A 25,769-nucleotide genomic window follows, 5' to 3' on the forward strand; every position below is an offset into this window, starting at 1 on the left:
ATAGTACATTCTGTTAAGACAGACATACACCCAAAGTATACAACAATATCACACCACAGGTAAGGACACCAGTGCCTCTCAAATCACATTGTTTGATTGTGCTTGCATTAATACTTCCTCAACACTTAAGTGCAGCAAGAAAGTTAGAAAACGAATCCACAGGAGGAACACTGTGACCTGCTCAGACAGCCTGCAGCTCGTGTGCTCCAGCAGGTGAGGATGCGAAGATACCACTAATTTGCCTAACCTCTCACTGCTCAAACTAAAAAGCTGCCCACAAAAAAAACCATTACTGGCTTCCTGCTCTGTAGTCCCAGTGGCTCAAGGTAACGCTGCAGAAATACTGTGCACAGAGGTAACTAGCTTCTTGCTTTTGCATGTCTGCTGCAACAGTATTGTACTCTTAGAATTATTTGAGTAATTTTCCTAGGAAACACAGGTTTAGCTTACGTGATATATGGCAACCTTGCATAATGAACAGGCTCTGAATTTACTCTCTTCTATTCAGTTTCCAAAAAGACAGCCTCTGCCAGTTACAAAACGCAGGCTGTGCTTCTCTGGTAACCCAAGACATTTTCCTATGCAATGCTTTGCAAATTATAAAGAGTAGCAGCCAGACATACCATTTCAAGTAGGTACAGGAGGAACAGCTGTTGCTTCTTTTAAAAGGCACGATCTGACTTGTCACAGCAGTAGCAAAATAAAGACCCATCATGCAAACAAGGTGTGCATGTGTCGGGAGTAGAGACATATCACGAGATCAGATGCATACGCACTATTGATATTTCTTTCAACTTCATCACAAGTATTTCTAGCACAACAGAATCACAGAAAAAACAGGAAAAACTTCAAGATTTAAGCAGGGGATACAATATTACACAAAGCATATCAGGTATCAGAATTTTCTCCCATGACAAACTGATCAAAACTGTACAGAAATCCCAGAACAAAGAAGGCAGGCTATTCCAAGAGTCAGTGATTTCTTTGAACTTAGCTAGAGAATTCCTTTCTGAATTATCTTTACCACCTTTGTTGCCCCAATTTTCTCAAAATTAAAGATACACAGGACCCATGTGACTCACTGACTTGGATGCAGCGTTTATCAGCTTGTAAGGTGATGGAGACAAAGTTATCCTCTTCCCGTCCTCTAGGCTGTACACATTACTGATTTACAACTGATTGAAATACTCTGCTTTAACTCATGCAGGCTGACATTTCTTCTTTGTATTAGGAAGACTTACAGCTTTTTAAGATCAACCCTTCTTGATGGACATCTGGACTTCTCACAGGACTTCAACCACTTGAGATTAAGAGAAGCACAGTAATAGCACCCGTTCTAGCTGCTATATCAGAGCCATCAAGGGCAGACTGCAGAGTTGTTAGGTTGCCAGCTGGCACTGTGCCTGAGGTCTTTGAGGTTCTGTGCAGGCCATTTGGATCGTCTCTAAAAGTCTTGCCTGAAAAGCTGGAAAGCGGAAAGCCAGTGCAAATAAACACTATTTACCATTTGAATTTACCGACCTTATTAGAAGGCTTAGACAATAACCTCCTGTGTTATCAACACTGCTGCTTCAATGTCTTTGCAACAGCTTGCACCACAACGGAACAAAGGAGAAGGGACAGGAAGAGCCTAGAGGTACTCCAGTCCTCTCTCATTATGGGCCTGTTATTTGAAAACTCTGTAGTTTTTACCAGTTCAGATCTTTTTCCAACTGGAATTGCCATGTAACCTGATAGCAGTGGAAGAAGCAATGTCAGCAAGTTCAGCTGAAGGACAGAAATCACTCATGACCTAGGTTGCTGTGAGCATCATTCCTTTCAATTTTTTTCTGACTGCCAAGGGTGTAACTGAGAAGCTTGTGAAAAAACAGCACAGGAGCAGAGGACAACACTCCAGCCAGATGGCATGCAAAGGCTCCTCCAACAGCCTGGCTCTGTGGGATGAAGCTTGCATGGAGGCTTCCACAAGGAAGAACTCAATCCAGAGTCCTCCAAATCCAGACATTGCAGCACATCAGATCACTCCTTGACACAGTACAGCAGTGGACCAAGCAAGCAGATCTTGAAGTTGAGCAACTAAGACTTTGATTTATAAACTTTGTGCAAGTGGTACATCCTCTTGCAGAGAAAGATGCATGGGAGGGACTAGAGCTTCTTCTACAGAGGGTCCAGATCAAGGGCCCAGCCCCAAACCTGAAGAGGAAGTCTCTCTCTGCTCTTAGCTAAGAAAAAAAGAGCTGAACAGCAAAGGAAAAAAATCTAAAACAAGATTCAAAACTCTGTTTTAAAATACACTTTGATTTTCAAACCAGAGCTGGCCATTTATTAAAAAAAGCCCACACAACTCAATGAGGAATGCGGACAGGAAGCAGGGTTTCATCTAACATCCCCAGGTGGGGGGCACAGAGGGAGCCCCAGGCTGGCCACAGAGCCTACTGCCATTGCTCACCTTTTAGATGTAGAAAGGCAGGGCATGCAGCGTACAGAAACAGTCCCCAGGCAAGTGTGCAAGGCAGTGTTCTTTTATAAAGCACAGGGCACGCACAGGCTGCTGAAAGCAGAGCTCACTGATAATTGCTCAAAGGCATGCTCTACGCAGAGGTAGCCTGTGACTGGCAAAGAATAGTATGCTAAAAGGAACACTTCCTAAGTGTGTCATTTGGAATATTAAAGTACCAACTACCAGTTTAAAGTAACAACCACCACCTCCTCCCAACACTTAAGAAATTTGTCAACATAACTTCAAGATAAAAATCACAGATTAGGAGAGAGTATGATATATTATGTAGTTAAAAACCAAACCAACCAAACAAAAAAAGCCCATCCTACCCACCCCAGCTGGTTCTGTAAACTATAAGAATTGAATGCAACTTTAAGCTGAAACGTGACTTTTGCATTAGTCATAATTAAACTAGTTCCTGAAGACTGATGGCGCACAGATTTTTTTTTTTCCCACCTTTCCCCGCCCCCTCCCGTCCCCCCAATATACACTGACATTTACTTAAGTTGACCAGATCCTCAACTGGCATAAAAATAATCCTCAACTGCAGTGTAGTCACTGTTACACCATGCTGAGTTACACAAAACAAGGATTAGACTCATCATACCCATTACAAAGCTAAAGCTTTATCTGTGGTTTGATCTTCTTGGCAATTTAACCTCAATGCTTGCTTAGTCATAGAATTAAAACCTGCATGTACAGATGCATGAACTGGCTAGTAATAAGTGAAAAATATATTGCTTTATTGAAACATTATGGCTTTAATTTTGAAGGCTGACATTACACAAGAATAGTTCTGGTGCTTGCTGTGCCTCAGCTCCATGCACACGATCCATTTCATTTTCTTACAGAACGAAGACAACTAACACTTTATTGATAAAAAGTGTTTCACCCTTTTTGATGGAGTGTCATCAATGGTTTCTCAGATGAAACATACCAAATGAGATAAAGTACAGACAGTTTAATATGGCCAAGCTTGTGTTCCTGTAACACAGCCAAGCTGTAACTGCTTTGGGAACCAAGATCAGAATCAGATTTAATGCAAGATCTTAAATGCACAAGCCTTCAGCGTATCCTGAAAGTTAGAGTATTTCAGATCCTCATAGGGCCTAAGATAGGAGCTGAGAACTTGTGATTCAAACCTGTACATTAAAGGCTTGCTTCTAGTATTTGAGCCAGCAGCTCTGATCTGGGCACGAGCCTTGCACAGGACCCTTCCAGTTACTGCATGTGTACTGGGCACAGCACCTCACTTCCCAGCTTCCCCCCAGCTCCCATTCCCATTCAAGTTTGACCAAATAGATTCTCTCCTTCTAACATAACGCCCACAAAATGTAAACCACAATTTTTCTTCAGGTGAAAAAGAAATTTTAAGTCAGCATAGGTATTCTTGAAACAAGAGGTTTCAATTGATGCAGCCTTCTCTAGTGCAGTCCTGAGCTAGAGGGGTGGAGGAATACGGAAACAAGTTTTGTTCATTGCTTTAGCCACTGTTCCTTTTAAACTATCTCCATGCTGAAAGTCAAAAGCAACCTTCCCTTCAGAAAAAACAGCTGCACACTTCAAACATTTTATTTCACAGCTTTTTTCTGACTTTTATCCCTGCACAATCTGCGTACAAAACAGCTTCTTCTCTCTGAGTTACACAGCATGGGGAACAAAGCCAGCCTCGCAAGTACAACGGGTCTAACACACATACAGATCTGCAGTAGTCAGTGTTTTGAAATGCTCTTTTCAAACTCTTTAGGGAAATTAATTATTTAACAGCCATGTGTCAGAGATATTTGTCTCACATTTGAAGGCTCCTCTTATCCTTCTTCCCCAAGGAATTTAGCAATACTCCTACGTTTCAACAAACCAGCAGTTCCTCGTGGCAAAGGGACCAGTCAGTGCAGATAACAATTAAGCAGGCATCTCCTCCTGCTCCTCTCTCCAGCTGGACAGCCCCGAAGGCCAGCACACGTCCCCTTGTTGAAGACCTAATGAGGCACCAAAGGGAGTAGCAGGAATGACCCTCTAATTGTAACACCAGAATTCAGTAGAAGTGCCCCTCCAGACAGACAAGTTGGTCCCATGGGTTTCTTCTACTAACAGTTATTTTTCTTATCTCAAGACAGACATCCTACAAAAGTACCCACCTGCAACAGGCACTGCTCATATATGCGAACAGACAACCTTCCTATCCCTTTTTTGGTCTTCCCTGCGTAAAAATGTGATCATGATTACAGGACTTTTCTACAGCAACAGATCAATGACACAAACTAGAAATAAAGGACAGACTCCAGCATCCTGACTCTTACTCTTTGTATGAAGGTCAGAGACAGCATTATCATTCCCACCCCATTTGGGACAAAGTACTCAACAGTATTTTCAACTTTCTTATATTGTTCACAGGAACACCTTTGAAAAACAGTCCTGGAGATTACTACCACACTACAATATCCCACATTCACACAGGAAGAACCTAGCATACCACTGCTCTAAATAGAAATCCAATTCCCATCTTTCCAATATAGAAAAAGAACTTTTCAAGGACTGACTTACATGGCACATACATCGAGTAGCAGCACATATCAGGTCCTGTCTTTCCCATTAACTTTAAGTCACTAAGTCCAATAGTGTAACCCACACAGTTTGGGATGCTCCTGGGACATTGCTTGCCCTTCTGCTCACCTGCACTTGCACAATAGTCTATTTATCAACCATCATGTGCTTTCCACATGAAGAAATCCATCACTTATTATCAGAATAAAGTCCATATCTCAAAGACTCATGGATCTGCCATTCCAGCCTCTCTAATTCTCACCTGAGGACTGCATGCACCTACAGGAAGCTACAAGCGATTGCCATACAGCTAAGGAAATTTAAATCACCTTTCAGGAAACCTTGAATTTTAGGCATGAATTAATGCAGATTTCTAGCACTGATTCAGAGCCTATGAAGACAAAAGGAAGACAAACTCCATAGTGAGCTTCAATCCAACCAGAAATTTGTGAACTCTTAGCATTTAAAAAAATACTGAAAATATAGTGTCATACTAAAAGGAAAATGTACTGTGGTCTCAGTTTTAAACTCTAGATAGACAAAGAACATCTGGAAACTGAAGACGTATATTAGCTATTTTGCCTGTGTATCTTCCTCCTTTATGAGCACAAAAGGCAATACATGTTCAAATAATAAAACTTTAATTGATATATTTTGGTGGGTAGGACAACTCTGAAAAATTCAGCTGAGATCAGTTTGCATTCAATTTCTGAAAATAGAACCCAATTCAGCCAATGAAAGCACTTTTCTGAACACTGCAACATTAACATCCCCCTCCCTATCTTTTGCCTTTGTACAAAGAATAGCATTACAAAAGTCTATCACATAGGCCCTACAGAGAAATGGTCTGAGTTTGAAGGAAGTAACAGATTCTTTAGTTCTCCACAGCTAGCTTGCCAATATAGAGTCCTCAGCAAACTGCAGGGTACTAGCACATTGCACATCTCTAGATGAGAAACATATGAGCTAGGGGAAAAGCCTGGAAAATGTCAGAGAATAGTATTGAGTTTGTTTGCTTCAAGAAAAAAATAAAAAAAAAAATCCAATAAGACTCTCCACAGCATTCAAGGGTGGTGCAGGAAAGGAGCTCCTTTATAGCAGCAAAGCTATATTAATGAGAGCCCCTGTCAAAAGTCTCACAGTTGCAGAACTCCCACGCTTTCCCAAAAACCAAGGGCAAGCTTCTTTAGAAGTGACAGCGAGAAATTAAGTCTGTACAATCACTCTCTATATTTCCTTACATAACCCAGGCAGCAGATACATTCATTCATCAAAATCTTTCATTAGCAGTACATATTGATTCCTGGATTTTTTGTTTTAGCAGAGCCACATAAGTACCAATGAGCAGTAAGAAATTTATGTACAATGGAAAACCCCTCCTGTATTAGAAAGCTCACTTGTTTTTTGACTTTCAAAGAAAACCCCATGCTCAGAGATGCAGTATACTGGAGATTCAATTTAGAAACACAGCTAAGTGAACTGATAATCAGACTGAAGTGTACTTCCCGCTTCTTTAACACCATGAGAGAAAGGAAATGTTAGTTATTGACACTGCAATGCAATTTGCTTGAGTACAGAAAAAGCACACATATAAAATACTAATAAAAGTGGGCTAACAGAAGAGCAAAACAATCTACCCACAAACAATTGCACTGTAATCTCTTTGTGGTTTCTCACGTTGTTTCGAATATTATTTCGGCAAGGACCAAAATGAGTCTGGCAAAATGGTAACTGCCTCTCCAAAACCAGGCAAATGAAAGAATTGCTTTGCATACATTTCCATTTGTTTTCTTATCCAGAGTTAAAGGATTCCTACTTCTGAACATGGTGTTGGAAGAAACATGTTTAAGCATAGACTACGCCAAGATGGATGTAAAGGAAATTCAGCAACATACATTTAGATTGCCCAACAGACCCTGCTACCTTGCAACAGTCTCCAAAGTGAGAAAACAACATAATCCTCAAGTAAGAAGCCTTAACCTGCAGGGTGCAAACAAGTCACAGGTAATAACCACCTGGCCTTAGAGGAGTACCAAGCATGTACACTCTGAAGCTCTTTCCTTTCAACTGTCACACTGAAAAACCTCAAGTACCTGCTGAAAGAAGATACTGCTTCCTACCAGTTTGGAAATCCTCCTGCAAAAAGTTAGACACCAGATACTTTCACTGAACCAGCTGCTGAAATCCTTGCTGCAGTAGGAGCTGGAAAACCTACTCCACAACAACTTGCTACTATGTGACTTACATGCTTTTGGGAGAGGGAGAATCACCTAGGTATACACTTTTAGTGGTGCACATTGCTCAAAAGGGAGCAGGGAGGCAGAAGATGTAGCCAACCAATAGCAAATGAGATAAGACACACTGCACCTCACTTGGTGCAAACACAAGAGACCAAACACAGGAGAATTCAAAATTACCCCAGTAGTTCTGCCTGTGAAGGTAGTGTTCTTCCCCAGACAGGGTTGGATTACTGCTAGTTTGTATTTGCTTGTAACTGGTGATGGTGATCAATGAGCTACTCTCTGCATCTTTTCAGGAAGCTTACATAGGATCAAGAGGCTATACTTCAGATTTAGTACCATTTCAGCAATTAAAATCAGCCCTATAGCTAAAATGCGGTTTGTACAAATATGCAATGTCTCTTAAGAAGAATTTGATCCTCTGATTGTGATATTCACCCTTAATGAATAAACAACTGTAGCACCAAACTCGTACAAACATTAATGTCTTCATATTCTGTGCTATGACTTGGAACATTAGATATTAGGTTCCTCAGTTATGTCATGTCAGATGTAAGTACTTTCATACAAATACTCCAGATTTACCCCAGTTCAGGAATCTAGGAAGCTTGCTGGCCAGATCTAATCCTTAACAAGAGGTGCTAGAAATTTTGTGATGTGAGATGCCAGACACCAAACAGAATGTGGTTCACCTTCTATTGCTTCCCTGCCATCCCTCTCTCCAGTCTGCAGGCTATCACCATCACCCTTCTTCAGATCAGGAATCTGAGGCAAAAAAAAAAAAGGAAAATGAAGACAAGCAACCTCTACAAAGGCTCCAGCAACAGCAAAATAATATCAGTGACAGTGAAGATGCTCTTTTCATTAAAGATCAGACTAAGTGCCTCTCTAGCTCTTCATCAGTCTTGGATAGAAAGCATCAGTACCAAAAGGTTTTTTCACATCCATTTTCCCAGAAAGCAGTCCCTTTCTCCTAAACTAAGAGCTGGTAATAACAGACCATATCTGTTTTAGGTTGAATTAGGAATTCTGCTAAAGGTCATGCACAGATGTCATTCAATCACACCTTCATGAACAGAACAGCACTACACTCACACAGCATGCCTGCAATCAGCATACAGTCTTGGCTGATCCACTAAAGCTCACTGTCAATACCTGAACCACCATGAAAACTGGATAACGATGCCTGCAAGTGGCATAAAATGAGAGGGACTGAAATGTTATTAGTTGATACAGAAAGTTAATGGTAGTAGGGAAAATACGGAGGCATTTGCTAGGCACTGCAGAGGACTTACTTATAGAGATGAATATAATTCTGCTAACACAATCTGGAAAAAAGGGAGTTCAAGCTGTGATGGATGGCAGAGAACAAACACATTCTCTTACTCTACTAGCAAAATAATGGAGAACCTGCTGCAGTGACTGGCTCCTTCAGTCTTTCCAAATTAGAGAAGTTCAAGGTTTGGTCTCAGTGGGGAACTGTACAGATAACCAGCAGCACTGCCACAAGTACATAACAGGTATAAAAGGGTATTAGGAAGCAGGCTGGAGGAAGGCGTTAACAAATTAGAGTAGATGATACTTTAGATTAGATATTTCTACTCTAACAAAATATCTACATTGTCAAAGCAAAGCAAACTAATAGTTTTTGAGTGCAAAACTCATTTCAGCATGATAGAGATCTACCTCTACCCTTTGGAAGGCTTCAAAAGGGAAATCAACCATAAGAGCAAATACGATCTACCAGAAGGAAACTGTGTATGCTCATATGTGGCCATGCACACACAAGCTTGCGGGACAATAATTCAGACAACTCAACAGTAGGATACTGAGGCACATGCCATCATATGACAAGAGAATCCTCAGCAACAAAAAAACATTTCAAAATCCCATCCACAAACAAAAATGGTGTGATCTCCCTGCTACTCCTAAAATGGATCCTGACTGACTTTATGAATGTCATTATACAGCCTATCACTTGAAGAGTCAAGTGGTTCATATTTCAGTATTATGGCATACATCCCAGTCTACTTTCCAGCCCACCACCCCTAGAATAAGACTCAGACCCCAGAATGAAGCAGGCAAGAGCACTGTGGAAAACACACCAATACAGGCTGCACTGTACTTCATAGCTTGAAACATTTAATCTACTGATCTCTCAGCATTATTTTGTGAACAAATAGTGATACATTTTGTTTACCAACAGACATGTTGTCAGGAGAGGTACAATCTAGAGAGCCCTTTGCAAAACTGCTGACTACTGGTATGTTTTGGGCAAACAAAAACAAAACCTTGAAGTCTCAAAATTTAGATACGCAGACTGTTTAAAATTGGAGCTTAGTTTTGCCCCACATTGATGGAATTATTCACTTTTAAACACTAAGAGGCAATCTAGCTGTAGAAGCTAACAATATACTGCTACAGAGTTCATAACTTGTCATGTATTATTTTTAAATTAGAGGAATACCTCCTGCTGCCCCTGCTTTGATGGCTTCAGTAAATCAGATACTACTTTCTCACATTCTGTTGTCCTTGCTAACAACAAGAGGTGAGATCACTCCTGTCACTTTGCTCATTTTTCACTAGATCTTTTTTATGATGCAGTGCTAAGTATGTTACTACATTACTTATATGGAAGGGAAGACAAAGTGAGTTAGAAAATTAAACACTACCATTCAATGACATATATATACACTCTTCTCTGCTCCAAGCATATTTTATATTTAACAAAATCTGTCACACATGATACACCCTTATGAATTTAATTTTTGAGAGCAAAAGAATCCAAAGATTCAATGACATTCATCAATCTAACAAAAGTAGATTTTAGAGAAAGCTAGTCATCTACCTTATTGTACGCAGCTCAATGATCAACACTGATGATTGGAACTTACAAGCAGGATACCCCCCCAGTCTGACATGTAAACCCCTACTTCAGATTTGCAGGGAACACAGGAAGAAACCTAAGACTACATTACAGAAAAGAGGTATGGCAATGGTTTGTCTAGAGATACCCAAGGTAGCCTGAGTGCTGAGAATAAAATTGCCACAGCAGCATGGAGCTTGATGCAGGCTGCAACAAACACCTCACCACCCAGGTAGGTACTTGGGCACCCACTTACTCAGATCTCCACACTACCATAACTATCCTGCCCTCAGTAACATAGTTGATCTACATTAAAACGAACATGGGCATTTCCTTAGTACACTCTTTCTACAGTCATCCCCATGGCATGGCTTGAGGGAAAACAAGAAGGCTAAGGTGATGGTCTAGCTCTCCAAAGGTTCAAATCAACATTTTCTCTTTGCATGACTATCAAATTTGGCCTCCAGTTTTCCCTCAGTATTTGTTGCAAACTTTTCAGCCTTCGCCAGTGGCTTCGTATGAGTGTCGTGTGTGGAACCAAGATAACAAAGGCTTATATGGAGAAGTAGCACTTGAGAAAAAGTCATTTTGCACACATTACTCAAAACAACTTCACAAACAGGCTAAGAAAGCAGTCCTAAGTGCCCTATGAAAGCTCTTTGCTACATCTACGTTGACAAGCATAACTCAATTTGCTTTATAAATAAAACACTACAGGATTATATTAAGGACACTGTGGCATACTTTGAACAGCAGCAGACTGCTTCCTCTGCAGTGTGAGATGGCAATAGAGGGAAGTGGAGGAAGAAGAAAGCCCTGTCTCTCCAGGGCCCTCTTGCTTCCCACCCCTTCCCACCTACTCAACTGCACCAGAGGAGAGAGTTCTTCTCTCTGCCCCAGCACCACCTTAGTATGAACAACTACCAAAATGGCCAAGGGCTCCTCTGAACTCCAAGGGGGCAGTGGGTTACATCCAGGGAAACAAAACAAACTTGAGGATTAACATGGCCCCAATACTGCCCCAGAGCCCTATTTGGATGCCCAGTTCTCACATTGCAAAGCCTATAGCTGTACATGGAAGGAATTAGTTTTACTGTCTCATAACAGCCAGCCAAGACGATGAACTTGAAACAGTTCTCAATTTCCTCTGGTTTTGTTTCTAGAAAGCTTAGTCATAAGAAGAATCAGTTTCCATCTTGGTTTTGCTGCAGTCAATGAGCAGGCATCAGGGTGCCTCTTTCCATTCAGAGAAGGGCCTTTCCCTCAGAGGGATTTACAAACTGCAGCCTACATAGTGTAACTTTACCCAGAGGTGTAATAACAGCCCTTTCATAGCACAAGAATAGGTATTAGTACTACTATAATTTATTTATGAAGGCAGATTAGAAGCTAAGTTGATTGCTTTTAAAGCCCTTATGCACCTGTCCCCACGACTGTGCCATTGTTGGCAGACCTTTTGTTTATGCAAAGTTCACCTTGTGCAGAGAGTCAGCGGGAGGCCAGTTTGCCACTCACCCTGGAAGTGCAAGGTGGGTTTCAGCACAAGGAGAAGCTAATTTGCCACCAACACAGTGGCAGCAAGAGGACAAGTTATCAACCACTGCTCCACTCACAGGCAAAATACCTTCCCGAGTAAATACACCCAGCACCACTAAAGAAGCCATTTGTCCTGTACGTGTTGTGTCCCATTCTCACAGTCTTGGCATATGGCGGAGTTATGTCCCAAACAGCCCGCAGGAGCCCAGCACGCTCTCCTCACCCCGGGGTAGCACTGCACCAGCCTACCAAGCACAAAGTGGTTCAGGAAGTACAAACCACTTTCCCACTGCCCCAGCAAGCTACGCAGCCATCTGCACACATGGCACTAATACCCAAGACACCCTGTATGTGTTTGGCCAACTTTACGAGCTAGTGCAAAAAAGCTGTGTGTACCGTTTGTGGTGGTTTGCTGTCCTCAGATAAAGGGCAAGAGGAAGATGTATTCCCACCTCTTCCAATTCAGGCGCAAACAGCATCCATGAGAACTGTGATGTATTCCACACTAAGTGCTTTCTTCCTTGGCATACATCTTGGCTCTCAGTTCTTTGGAAAAAGAGACTGAGGACAAGATGTCCTTAAATTATTTAAAAATAAAAAATAAGATTGATTGCTTGCCCAGCCTTTGTTCTAATGCCATCTTACAAGCACATTTATTTTTAAATTTTTTATTGTTGCCACCTTGTAGGGGTTTGCAGTGTTCAATTTCCTTATTAGAGGTGCACTATCAGGGTTGTCATTTTACAAAAGGGGGATTAACAGGCAGTTGAACCATTCAGTGAACATACACTTGGAGCCAGAAAATACTTTCTGAAAGTTAAAAGCCCAAAGGCTTTGGGTTTTTGTTTTGGTTTGGGTTTTTTTCTTTTGTTTTGTTTCTTGAAACTCAAAACACAACAGAGGGTGTGTAACCCTTACTAGTCTTTTAGCTCATTTCAAGACCAACACAGACAAAAGTCTGTTCAAGCTGAATGTTCATTCTCCACAACTAACACTCTTCAGTAAAGGTTGAGACATACAGATGAAGGAGGACTAGAACTAACCATTACCTTGCAGATATTTGTGAAATGGGATAATGGGATCAAACAGGAAGAGTTTATTCACAGTAAAACATGAAAAGTATCTTGGAGATATAAAAGCAACCCAAACTGCAATCTGGCTAACACACGCTGTGGGGAGCAGGAGACTCGAGCTGAACAAGGCTTGCAATCTGCAATTAAAGAACATTTACCCAATTCAAATTTCATAAAAAGCCATGGCAGAAAAATTGGCAGTTTATCAAAGCCAATTATTTTTTCGTTTGCAACACTGTCATTACAAAGTTCTCCCCAATGCTAATCTATAATGAAGCAGGTCAGCAGAGAAGCTAAACTCACCCTACCTGACCAATCCAGATTCACAACTGGTTTGAAGAAAAACAACTTCTCAACACCAATTACTGAAGGTAACTTGTTGTGTGCTATTACATCTGCTCTGTTCCATTAAAAGCAAGTTGTTGCTCTAGTTAATCCTTTCCACTGTAAATTCAAACTGGAAAGCAGGTTTCCACCTCTTCTCAAACTTGCATTGACGAAGAGAAGTTTGAAGTCTATAGCTTTAGCCTGCTGGGTTGTCAGTAGTTACCGTGAGAAGCTATAGTGCTGTTGTCATACTCACAGTAGAGAAGTAGCAGCTCACACAGCTACATGTCCTCAACTACCAAAACACAGTTACTCCATACAGCCATTTTATGGTATGAAGCTGGTGAGCGGTCTAGAGCACAAGTTTTATGAGGAGCGGCTGAGGTAACTGGGGCTGTTTAGCCTGGAGAAAAGGAGGCTGAGGGGAGACCTCAGTGCTCTCTACAACTACCTGAAAGGAGGCTGTAGCAAGGTGGGGGTCAGTCTCTTCACCCACGTAACAAGTGATAGGACGAAAGGAAAGGGCCTGAAGTTGCACCAGGGGAGGTTTAGATTGGACATTAGGAAAAATTTCTTCACTGAAAGAGTTTTCAAGCATTGGAACAGGCTGCCCAGGGAAGTGGTGGAGTCACCACCCCTGAAGGTATTTAAAAGACTTGCAGATATGGTGCTTAGGGACATGGTTTAGTGGTGGACTTGGCAGTGCTAGGTTAGTGGTTGGACTCAATGATCTTAAAGGTCCTTTCCTACCTAAATGATTCTATGATTCTATGAATACTTTTACTTGAGCTAGTCTGGCTTGATTCATGTGAACAGATAAGCAGCCCCAACTCAAGCTGGACCACTGAAGTGAGGACAAGTCATTAATCACAATAGCAGTTTAGCTTCCCATATGCAGTATGACAGCAGACATTGCACACGAAGAAGTGAGAATATTCTATGTTTTTATATTAGAAAGGAGATAGGAAGAAAAAGGGTAGAAGAAAACTCCACCACTACTTGAAATACAAAAAAACTTTCCCAAAGAGCATAGTGTCAAAGATTAAATGCTCTCCCCTGATTTTATGGAATCATTTATCTCTACTTTTGACATCAAATGGAAACTGACTGAACTTGCAAGATCTAAAGGCAGCTGCTGCTTTCATTCCATTCTTAAGTTAAACCATGCCCGCTCTATGTCACTCTTTTGTTGACTTGGTGACTCAGGCTGTACAAGCCACTCAAAGCAACATATGGTTGTCACCATTGCAAAGCACACGCCTCTTTACATCCTCCAAGGGTAAGCTTCGTTATCTCAAAGTGTAGGCTGTTTCCATAACTTTCATCAGACCCATACAGACCCAGCTTAAGTTATTTATTAGTCAGCACACAAATGGCCCCCAAAAGGCATTATCTTACATATACACTACTACGAAAACACATTTGTTTTAATTGGTCTACTGCATTCTTCAGTTCTTCCAAATACTTTTTTTTAATTAACTATCATTTTCCACTTTTCAAATATCACTCAGGTAAGGCTGACTCATATCAAGTGCTAGCTTGCTCTGTTGTAAAGCTAAAATAACTGTCTTTAACCTAGAGACAGTTTGTTCTGAGCATGATCGGGCAAAAATCTTACCACCTTTTCCAGCAGCGTCAGCACTGAAGAGTAGATCAGCAACCCTGAGTACAAAGCCATCTGCCCAACCAAGGACAAGCATGCAGTATTACTTGCTCTTACAGAGTGGCCAGCCCCCAGTATAGATGAGACTAGATCGAGGGCAGCTAAAGGATTCACTCTGGACACTCTAGAGTAGCTGATGTCTCTGCACTAAGTAGCCAAAAGGAAGAATGGGGCAGAAGGCATTGCATGAAAAACAATAATAATATACCTATATATACCTGTATACAGCTGTACAGTATCTTCTACATTCCATGGCTTCAAACATACACTATGCTACAAGGAAAAAGGTAAAAAACTGGCCATATTCATGCCACTGTTCGTACATACAAATGAATAGTACTTGTGAACTCACTACTCCAGGAAGGTACACACGGACAGCAAAAAAGAATTTTTTAAGCAGGAGCATCCTCTCTTTATTACAGAAATAATACAACAGCACCCCAATTTATTTGGGCCTATCCATGCTGATGCAGCTTTGAAATTTAAGTTAAAAGTATGTTTTAAAAAAATGCTTTGAATAGTTGCACATCAGAGTCACTGATGAGAGACAGATAATCCCTAGTGGCCTCCAACTTGAGGCATGTGGCAGATTTCTCCCTCAAGCGGTTCATTATGAATACTAACAATGCTTTCCCTTTTCAGGTTCCTAGTAGCAGAACAGGTGACCTGAAGGAAACCATTTTGCTGCATTTCTGCAGCACAATTCTTAAACACTGCGTTAGAGGGCTGTTTTCCCCAGTATGATTTCATCCATAACTCACTCGGCATTGACAGTGACATCACATTTGAATAATCTTTAGAGAGCCTCAAAAGGCATGCCCTTTGCAACAGTTTCATTTTTAGAAAGTACTTTTGAGTTTCAGAAAGGTCCAGGGAAATCTCTCTGGAAGGTGGACACGCAACAGCACACTCCCAGCTACTGAATGAAGGCACATTACTGTATTTTTTTAACAGCTTCTGTGGAGAATGCTCTCTGCTGTAACCTGACAGCAATTATGCAGAAGTCAGAAGTTGCACTACAATAAATCAGTGCTGAAACTACAGTCATAGCTCTTTAAAAACAAATACATAAGCAGACCGATAATACCAAGAAAACTACATATGGTCCGATAATCCACTGTTGACAGGTGGAGATTCTACCAACCTCCTACTAACAAAGAAGAAATGAATGGATATAGGTCTCATTCACTCTACTGGAACTACCTGTTTAGTCAAGCATCAGTGAATTGTTACGTCTCCCAGCAGTTACAAATGTGTGGTCTTTCTATGAGTAATATCCTGAGCTTATGCTCCCATCTCCCCCAGAAAATAAAAATAATTGCAACCCCCACTTCTTTCAATGCTTACAGGCTACCTGCTGTATTCTACATTATAACTATATGCATATACTGAAAACATACAGATGCAGCTTAAGTCTGAAATGCCTGTTCAAAGAAACAACACTTTACAACTGGCTTAAGAAAGAAGCACATGGAATCAAAGATTTTTTCTTTTTTTTACTGTTATTTCCCAGTCCTGAACAGTATTTTTGCACATGAAAACTTAAACCAAGATCATAAACGAAGTCATGCATGATAAAAAGATTGAAAGCATTATTGGAAGTGACTTGTTAACACTGTAAGCCTACAGATAATGCATCTCAGCAAGTTCAGCTATTATGTGGTCAATATTTCTCATTTGGCTTAATGGAACATGATGGATAGCCAAATGAGAGGCATTCTTTCTTCAACATCCTGAGTCAAGCAAGTATCCCAATATAAAAGTGCAAAACATGTCAGTAGAACAGGACATTTCAATAAAGCAGACATCTCTTCACACAAATGCAATAGGAAGCAGTAATGACCTTTATATAGGTTACTTTGAAATCTGTTTCAGAACTTTTTTAGCAATTTCCTCAAGACAAAATATGAAAATACTTTAAAAACCAAAATTAAATCTTACGGCTTGAAATGCAGTAAGCCAGCCTGCAGTTGATCCTCCTGAACAGTTGCTTGTTGATTGGCCAAAGTATAAGTGTAAGGAGTTGAATGAAGTTAATGATCAGTCCTGACACTATAAATATGTAGCAGATCAGAAGGTGGCAAATGAATTGAGACTTCAGAAAGCCAACGATGTCCATGATTTGCTGAGAAAGCAAGAGGGTACCTTCAGACCCAAAATTCAGAAGACAACCTGCAAAACCAAACAGTATTAGTGGTTACAGAGTGCATTTATTTCTATAAACAGACTGTTAATACAGACTTCCTGTTTTACACTTCAATACACTAAAATAAAAGTTAATTCTATTGTAGAAAAAGGCTTGACGACAACATTTGCAAAAGTAAGCATGGAAAGAGAATACCATATTTCTGAATCAATTTACTTTTAGCTTTGGAAACAAATTTTCACATTTCGGTCCTCATTCTGCAAAGCCCATGAGCATATGACTCCTTTCCATGGGCTCCAATACTCCTCTATCTGGTCTTCATTGATAAAGTATGAGCAAAATAATCCATTTGTATTTTGATTTGAATTGTCTGTACTTCATAAGATACACTGTGGCCTCTGCTATCTTCAAGAGCAGCTCCAAAGTCAACACAAGCTTCAGAGCTTTATGATAGAAGTTGTGCCTTCCTCTACAGGCTATGCCAGCCACGGTCCCCAACCAAGAGGTAGTAGCAGCCCCTTAATTCTAGCTTTATTGGCTTTTTCCCTTGTCACATTCAAATATCAGTTGATTTTGGCAAGAGAATAAAAGCTTGGCTATGCACAATACACACAATTTGTTCAATTATTCCTTGACACTGTAATTCTGTCAGTTATACTCCATAAGCCCAAAAAGGAAACATCAATAACAGTACTAACCCATGACCCAGCCGTGTTTCCAGAAAAAAATCAACTCTTACATTACTTAAGACATATTTCTATAATTTTGGAAAGGACCAGTCCAATCTTAGCAGCTGAGCATTCAGAGGAAGTGTCCTCTGCCAAGTATTCTGGCCTACCAAATACCGTATTGACCTCCCCTCACCATCACTACCACCAACGCTAGTCTCATTTGTTAAGAGAAAACATATGAAGACATGATCTCTCAGTAAACAACACCCCAGTATTTTGAATACAGTTAAGCAGGAGGTGCTGCCATCCTGTTCCATTCCAACACTGTTTCTCCCTCCGAGGCGTAGGAGAGTTTGCCCAGGGAGGAAGCCCTGAGACAGTATTTCTGAATGTGCCAGTCATAGGCAATAACAAAACGGCAGCTGTCAGCATCCCAGGGAATTAACTGATGAAAAAAATCTTTATGCCTATCCTTTTAGTTTATATGAGACCCCATTATGTGAGGCACTGAGTCTAGATCAGCGTCCTGAAACATTTGTTTTACTGCCCTTGCTGACTATGCTTACCACAGCAAAGAACACACACAAGAATTGCTGCAAAACAATAGGAAGTTATTTACCCAGGTTTTCAACCACAAGGAAGATGAAGAAAAACTTAAGAAAGAGAATCTGTATTGTTGTATAATTTATATAAAGAATTTATGGCAGTCCCAAGCCTATTATTAGCAGACAAAATGTGCCCTTTGTGTATCACAGACTTTGTTCCCTTTATCTTGCTGTACTATTCAATACCAAAGCAGACACCATCTGTACCTCAGAATGGCAGAACAGGCCTCTGTTCATTGTAGTAACTACTGTCACGACACTTGCAAAAAGCTTTTCCAGCTTTAACCAACCATTCTATTAAAGATACGTTTCTGAGGGTGGCAGACAATTTATTAGCATGGGCTTTGACAAAAGGCTTTGTTTTTGTTGAAGGCTAAGTAGAATAAGAAATATTGTTGAGTAGGAACCATTGCAATGGTGCATGCCCCAGCCCCTCCATCACACACTCTGGAGAGAGCGCCAAACACTTTACAAAAAAAAAAAGCAAACCCAAGTTTTCAATAAATTTACAGTGAAAGATACAAGATTTCACTTCCCTAATTCAGACTACTGTACTTCACCAAGTAGCAGGATTAGAGCCCTTCTTTAAAACAGTCAGAATGGAAGCAACCAGTTACTTACAAGTGGGTGGCTTAAAAGACTGTGCAGTGTCCAAAACCCTGATGACTGGGTTTTTCCTACCATCCTTGGCTAAAACTGATCAAAAGTTTTTTGTGCTAGCTGGCCTGTTTAATTCCATGCCACAGAATCACTCTAATCTAATGTAATTCCCAGAGATCAATAAGGGACTGGGTCAAAAAAAATCCATATATAAAATAAGATTAAAGCACTGTCTACTTACAGTGGAGACCTGAAAATTCACTATTTGATATAATCAACAGAAATCTACTGTAGTAAGCAGTTGATCGACAGACTTTGTGACTAGAAAAATTCATCAGAACATTAGTCCACCAATTTATTTTTTTTCATTGTAATAGTAGTCAAACTGGGTTAAAATGTTATGTTTATGTGAATCATTTACTTCATACTGGGTCTTTAAAACAAAACTTTACAGAATTAAAATAAACAAAGATGAGATGACCCTGATAAAACATAATACTGTCTTACAATTTTATGAAGCCACAATGGAATGTTTGCAAGTAATTTATTCGTTGCTTTCATAGCTCAGTCACCAAATTTCAATTCTGTAAAGCTTCTAAGACATGTTTTAAAGGCAAACGAAGTCTACTTAAGCAGTACCACTGAAATGCATCTAACCTAACTTGCTTGTAAAAGGAACAAGAAATTTGAACCACTGCTTAAATTTTGCTTTTCTGAAAAGTAGGGAGTCTACAGAGATTAATTTTCTTTTCTCATTAAATGCAAGCTGTTTTCCCTACAAAATTTGCAACCCAAACATTGTACACAGAGTGCTAGCTAAGCGTTCTGTTTCTCGGGCATAAGCTCATTCTTAGATTTTTTTAATATGATACTTTTTGGACTGTTTTCATTACCCAAACTCCAAGAAGTGCAATTTATTCTTGGTACAAGCAACAAAAAAGTAGAAATTCATTTTCAGGAATCAATTCTGAGCTTATGAAAGAGGTCTAGAAGCTTGCTTTTTAAGAGTTCATAGGAACTTCTTCCGCTTGCTCTTTGTCTTACTAAAGTTCCTCGTGGGTAACATCAACGTAACACCAGTTTAAGTGATAAAGAATCAGGTCTTTAATTCTTAATCCATGATGCTGGTTTAATAAATTACACTGATTTCCTTATAGATAATGACTGAAAATTACAGCAATCTTTTGAAAACAAAAGGGCCAATCAATGCATTTTCTCAGAAGCTATTAAGATCGGAGAGCTGCCAAGAAACTCTCTTCTATCAAACACCCCTTAAAACGAATTAGGAGAAAACAGCCAGCCAGAGCATCAAAACCAGATAGGGACATTCTTTAATAACAGTTTCCCTTTGGATATAGAACAAAAGACTCAAACCTCAAACAACTGTCTAGGGAGCAAGTCAACAAGCACCTATTCATGTGACTAAGAGATCACAGGATCAGATTTAAAAGCAAATTCCACAACTCTTCATTCTACCTCTTTTCCTCCCAAGTTTCATTCTTCAGCAAGATCCACTGTGTTTTCTACTTCAACTACTCTCAGCATTTCCTTCTGCTTAGAATAACTGACCAGGAGGACATAGAAGAAAAGGCAATGTTACAGCAGTGATGTGCAAGGTGACCACCTCTCTTCTGGCAGAGGCTGTGGTCAATTAACAATGCTATTTCATACCTCAAAATCTGCAAGAGTTTCGAGACTACAAATAGTGATCTTGTAAGAACGCAACTGTTTGCACTTTTACAGAAAGCACAAGAATGATGCAAACAACCCCCACCCACATTGTCCAAAGTTTATGTAGTAAACAGAGTCCTTGGAGTGTGGAAAGCAACATGGTACCTATCTGACAGCATCTGGACTAAGCTAATGCTTTCCATACTTAGATGCAAGACAGCACTATACATGGTTATTTTCAGAACAGCATGTTTCAAGCCGATGCAAAGGTTTTCACTCATGTCTACTCTTTGATAAAGTCCTTAAATGCTCTGCTGCAAGTTAAGAACAACCAGGCATATGATGATGATGATGCCCATTCTTGCATTTTCTCATCTAAACCAGATCTTGGATGAGTTACAGAGACCAAGACTATGAAAATACGCTCAGGTCAGATTACAGCAGGTTCAGTAGTACCTCTAAGTGAATTTTAGTTGCCATCAGAACAGCACAGGTAGCAGCACTGAATTTCATATCAGAGTCCATTTTAACAATGCTTCTTTATATAAAATATATATGCAAGGCAAGTCACAGGAAGCCCTTGTGCTCTTCTCTTTCTATCAGTGAGCATCAGAAGTTAGCAAAAGTGAGGTTGTGTCCATGTATGTATTTGCCTTCAAGGAGAATATATCTGTACATGCCACACAAAAAAACCAAAAAAAACGAAACAAAAAAACCAAAAAAGCCCCTCAAAAAACCCAAATCTGCACTGGAGCAGAGATTCTCCTGCAGCCCACGGTAAAGACCATGGTGAAGCAGGCTGTCCCCCTGCAGCTCATGGAGGCTCCACTCAGGAGCAGGTTTTCGGGCAGGAACTGCAGCCCATGGGGGACCCAGGCTGGAGCAGTCTGTTCCTGAAGGACAGCACCCTGGGGGAAGGACCCCAGCAGGAGAAGGGGAACAGCACGAGGAAGAAGGATCAGCAGAGAGGAACTGTTATGGACTGACTGCAGCCCCTATTCCCCATTCCCCTGCACCACTCGGGGTGTGGCAAGGGGCAGCGGGGAGGTAGAAGAATCAGGAGTCAAGTTGAGCCTGGGAAGAAGAAAGGGCTAGAGGAGAACGTGGTTTTAGTTTTGTCCCTGTTTTTCACGGCCCTGCTCTGTTATCAGTTGGCAATAAATTAAATTAATCTTCCCGAAGTGGAGTCTGTTTTGCCCATGATGGTAACTGGTGAGCCATCTCCCTGTCCTTATCTCAACTTAACAAGCTTTTTCATCTTAACCAGGTATCAGCTTAGGAAAGCTATAGCCCTGATAGGATTAAATCTGGCCAGGGACATCAAAGGCAACAGGAAAAGCTTCTATAGGTATGTTGGTGATAAAAGGAAGACCAGGGAAAACGTAGGCCCTCTCTGGAAGGAAGCGGGAGACCTGGTTACCTGGGATGTGAAGGTAATCAATGACTTTTTTGCCTCAGCCTTCACTGGCAAGTGCTCCAGCCACACTACCCAAGTCACAGGAGGCAAAGGCAGGCACTGGGAGAATGAAAAACCACCCACTGCAGGAGAAGATCAGGTTCGAGACCATCTAAGGAACCTGAAGGTGCACAAGTCCATGGGATCTGATGAGATGCATCCATGGGTCCTGAGGGAACTGGCAGTTGAAGTGGCTAACCCACTATCCATCATATTTGAGAAGTCCTGGCAGTCCGGGCAAGTTCCCACTGACTGGAAAAGGGGAAACATAACCCCATTTTTAAAAAGGGTAAAAAGGAAGACCCAGGGAACTACAGGCCAGTCAGTCTCACCTCTGTGCCCAGCAAGATCATGGAGCAGATCCTCCTAGAAACTATGCTAAGGCACATGGAAAATAAGGTGGTGACTGGTGACAGCCAAGACGGCTTCAATAAGGGCAAATCATGCCTGACAAATTTGGTGGCCTTCTATGACAGTTATAGCATTGGTGGGTAAGGGAAGAGCAACGGACATCATCTACCTGGACTTGTGCAAAGCATTTGACACTGTCCTGCACGACATCCTTGTCTCTAAATTGGAGAAATGTGGATTTGACAGATGGACCACTCGGTGGATAAGGAATTGGCTGGATGGCCGTGCTCAGAGAGTTGTGGTCAACAGCTAGATGTCCGACTGGAAACCAGTGATGAGTGGTGTTCCTCAGGGGTCGGTACTGGGACCAGTGCTGTTTAATATCTTTGTCAGTGATATGGACAGTGGGATTGAGTGCACCCTCAGCAAGCTTGCTGATGACACCAAGCTGTGTGGTGTGGTCGACACGCTGGAGGGAAGGGATGCCATCCAGAGGGACCTTGACAGGTGGCCCCATGAGAACCTCATGATGTTCAACAAGGCCAAGTGTAAGGTCCTGCACAAGGGTCAGGGTAATCCCAAGTATAAATACAGGCTGGGCAATGAGTGGATTGAGAGCAGCCCTGCAGAGAAGAACTCAGGGCTATTAGTGGATGAAAAACTGAATATGACCCGGCAATGTGCGCTCACAGCCAAGAAAGCCAATCGCATCCTGGGCTGAATCAAAAGAAGTATGGCTAGCAGGTCGAGGGGGGTGACACTCCCCCTCTACTCTGCTCTCGTGAGGCCCCACCTGGAGTAGTGTTCAGCTCTGGGGCCCCCAATGTAAGAAGGACATGGACCTGTAGGAACAAGTCCAGAGGAGGGCCATGAAGATGATCAGAGGGATGGAGCACCTCTCCTATGAAGACAGGCTGAGAGAGTTGGGGTTGTTCAGCCTGTAGAAGAGAAGGCTCCAGGGAGACCTTATAGCAGCCTTCCAGTACCTACAGGGGGCCTACAAGAAAGATGGGTAGGGACTCTTTATCAGGGAGTGCAGTGATAGGACGAGGAGTAACAGTTTTAAACTGAAAGAGAGTAGATTTAGATTAGATATTAGGAAAAAATTCTTTACTGTGAGGGTGGTGAGGCACTGGAACAGGTTGCCCAGAGAAGTTGTGGATGCCCCATCCCTGCAAGCGTTCAAGGCCAGGCTGGATGGGGCTTTCAGCAACCTGGTCTAGTGGAAGGTGTCCCTGTCCATAGCACGGGGGGTGGAACTAGATGATCTTTAAGGTCCCTTCCAACCCAAACCATTCTGATTCTATGATTTTTCTTCCCCTGTCCTGCTGAGGAAGGGGAGTGAGGGAGCAGTTTGATGTGCACGTGGCAGCCAGCCAAGGTCAACCCACCACACCTCCTCAGAAAAGTCCCAAATCAGGGAAGAATTTGAGCATACCTTAAGTCCTTCCCCCAAAGTTAAGGGAACTTAAGAATGTTTTTAGGTTTTCCTGAGGAGTCATGCATTCCTGAACTGCATATTTTGTAACACACACCGCTACAAAGGAGAGATCAGTCAGTTCGGCTGAAGAATGAATACCATCTACCAGCAAGTTTTAGGATTTCTGATTTATAGACTTGCTATAAAACTGAACTTACTTTCTGTTGAGCACAGAGATAATTAGTATGACAGAGTATAAACTGAAGAAATGGAAGTAACCCAGGAGTTTTTGAAATGGGTACCATATCGTAATGCTTTCCCCTTCCCCTTTTGTATTTTCTTCCTGCTGTGATCTAATGTAGAGCAAGACAGCTATGCAAACTCTGCATGCCTGTCAGGATGCAAGTTCTCTGTCTGTGTATGCATATTCTCTGCTGGTAAAACGCACAGCATAGTGCTGTTAGCCCTGACAGCCGTGATGCTTGTACCCTTACCACGTAGAAAGGAAAGTGTTTATACAGCGAGGCAAGGGGGACGACAGCAGCCTGGGAGAGGCATGCATAGTCTAAGAAGGAGCAAGAAAGATGGGGAGCTGTTGCCCAAGTTCTGGTGAGAAGCAGTTCAGTCTTGCTCCTTCTTCCAGAAGCATGAAATATTCAGGGAGGAGGGAGCTGAACAAGCTGTAGGGAGCTGGGCTTAAACACACTCAGAGGTGCAGTGTTTAGGGACTGCAGGGCTTGATGCTGAGGGAGGCATTTGTTTGAAGAGGGTAAACCCCTTGAAGTTAAGCACTCCTGTTCCAAGCTCCTAGAGAGATCCTCAAAAAATATGTTGGGGTGAAGTACAGCAGTTATCTCGGGTGCAGAACATCAGGTTCACAAAAATAGCAGTGGAAGGCAAGTTGCTTCTTTCCAGCATGCCAAGTGTTGCTCTTCAACTGTTTCCCACCCAAGTTTCTGTATTTTAATACATTCATATATATAGATAGATAGATAGATCGATCTATATATATATATAGACATCTCCAAAGCACAATTATCTGCAATTTGCTTGGGAAAAATAAAAGAGCGAGGTGCATTAAGGTATTTAAGGCCTGGAGGAGCCTATCAGAGTTCAGCCCCAGAGTTCAGTTCTGGGGACCAGAGGCCCTCTGTTTCCTCTTTTACTTTATCTGGGTCCATTAATATAACAAGTTACTTGCACTGCGAACAAGGGCAACATAACTAACACAAGTCAAATCTAGGGACTGAGCAAGGGAGCAGGACTAAACAGCAAACAAAAATTTACAAGAAAGTATACTGAGAATCTAAGCAGGATGTGGACTACGCTGTCACGCAAATATAAGCAACCTGGACAGTTCCTCAAAAATAACTGGGGTGAACAACAGCAAAGAGTCTAGGACAAGCAACTATATCATTTGCTCGTAGCCAATTTAATATTTGCTTTCATAGGCAACATCAAGTGCTTAGTCAAAGGTAACCAGGCCCACACATTACTGTCATCTGGCACTCTCCTCTATAAAAAACAAACCTCCCCCCCAAATGAGTTTCTACAAAGTCACTTCAATGGATGATCTGGCTTGCTGCAAAAGTACAGGTGGCTTACCAAATAACAGAATCTGAATGTCTGCAACAAACTAAACCTTCTCAAATATACGTATGTACGTACATAAGTACGAACGCCTTTGTGTTTATGATAAATGAAACTATACAGAACAGTCATGGACCATCTGAGGCAACCGTACATTTGAGGTACAGAGATCAGAGTTTGCCTAGTTAAGCCATTGGTCCTCAATGCACAGCCTCTGAGATATCTCTCAACGGTGAGTTCCACACCATCACTCCTGTGCATGGGAAATTAACACACTAAAAACTACCTACAGAGGCAGCAAGGGCAGTACAGCAGGGTGTTTCCACCTGCATCATGGTATTTCCCCAGCAAGAAGGGCACATGGGACTATGGTTGACCACCTCTGCACTGGGCATTTCAGGAACAGATCCAACACAGGAGTAGCTACTGAGTTCTCCAGTGGTTATTACAAAAACATTTCTTTTAGAAGAGCCCAAAGAAACAGGGGGAGGGAGGAAGGCAGACAAAGGA

The 25,769-nt window shown here is 41.5% G+C and overlaps 1 protein-coding gene across 1 annotated transcript in view; it reads right to left on the bottom strand.

The window, feature by feature from the left end:
* AGPAT4 (1-acylglycerol-3-phosphate O-acyltransferase 4) overlaps positions 1–25,769 on the bottom strand; it is an 85,695-nt gene that overhangs the window by 51,981 nt on the left and 7,945 nt on the right. The window contains exon 2 of the mRNA XM_052784858.1: positions 16,691–16,921. Coding sequence (XP_052640818.1) covers positions 16,691–16,868 — 178 coding nt within the window. The 5' untranslated portion in view covers positions 16,869–16,921. The remainder of the gene's footprint in view (positions 1–16,690; positions 16,922–25,769) is intronic.

Source organism: Harpia harpyja, chromosome 4 (assembly GCF_026419915.1).
Source record: "Harpia harpyja isolate bHarHar1 chromosome 4, bHarHar1 primary haplotype, whole genome shotgun sequence".
NCBI lineage: Eukaryota > Metazoa > Chordata > Aves > Accipitriformes > Accipitridae > Harpia > Harpia harpyja.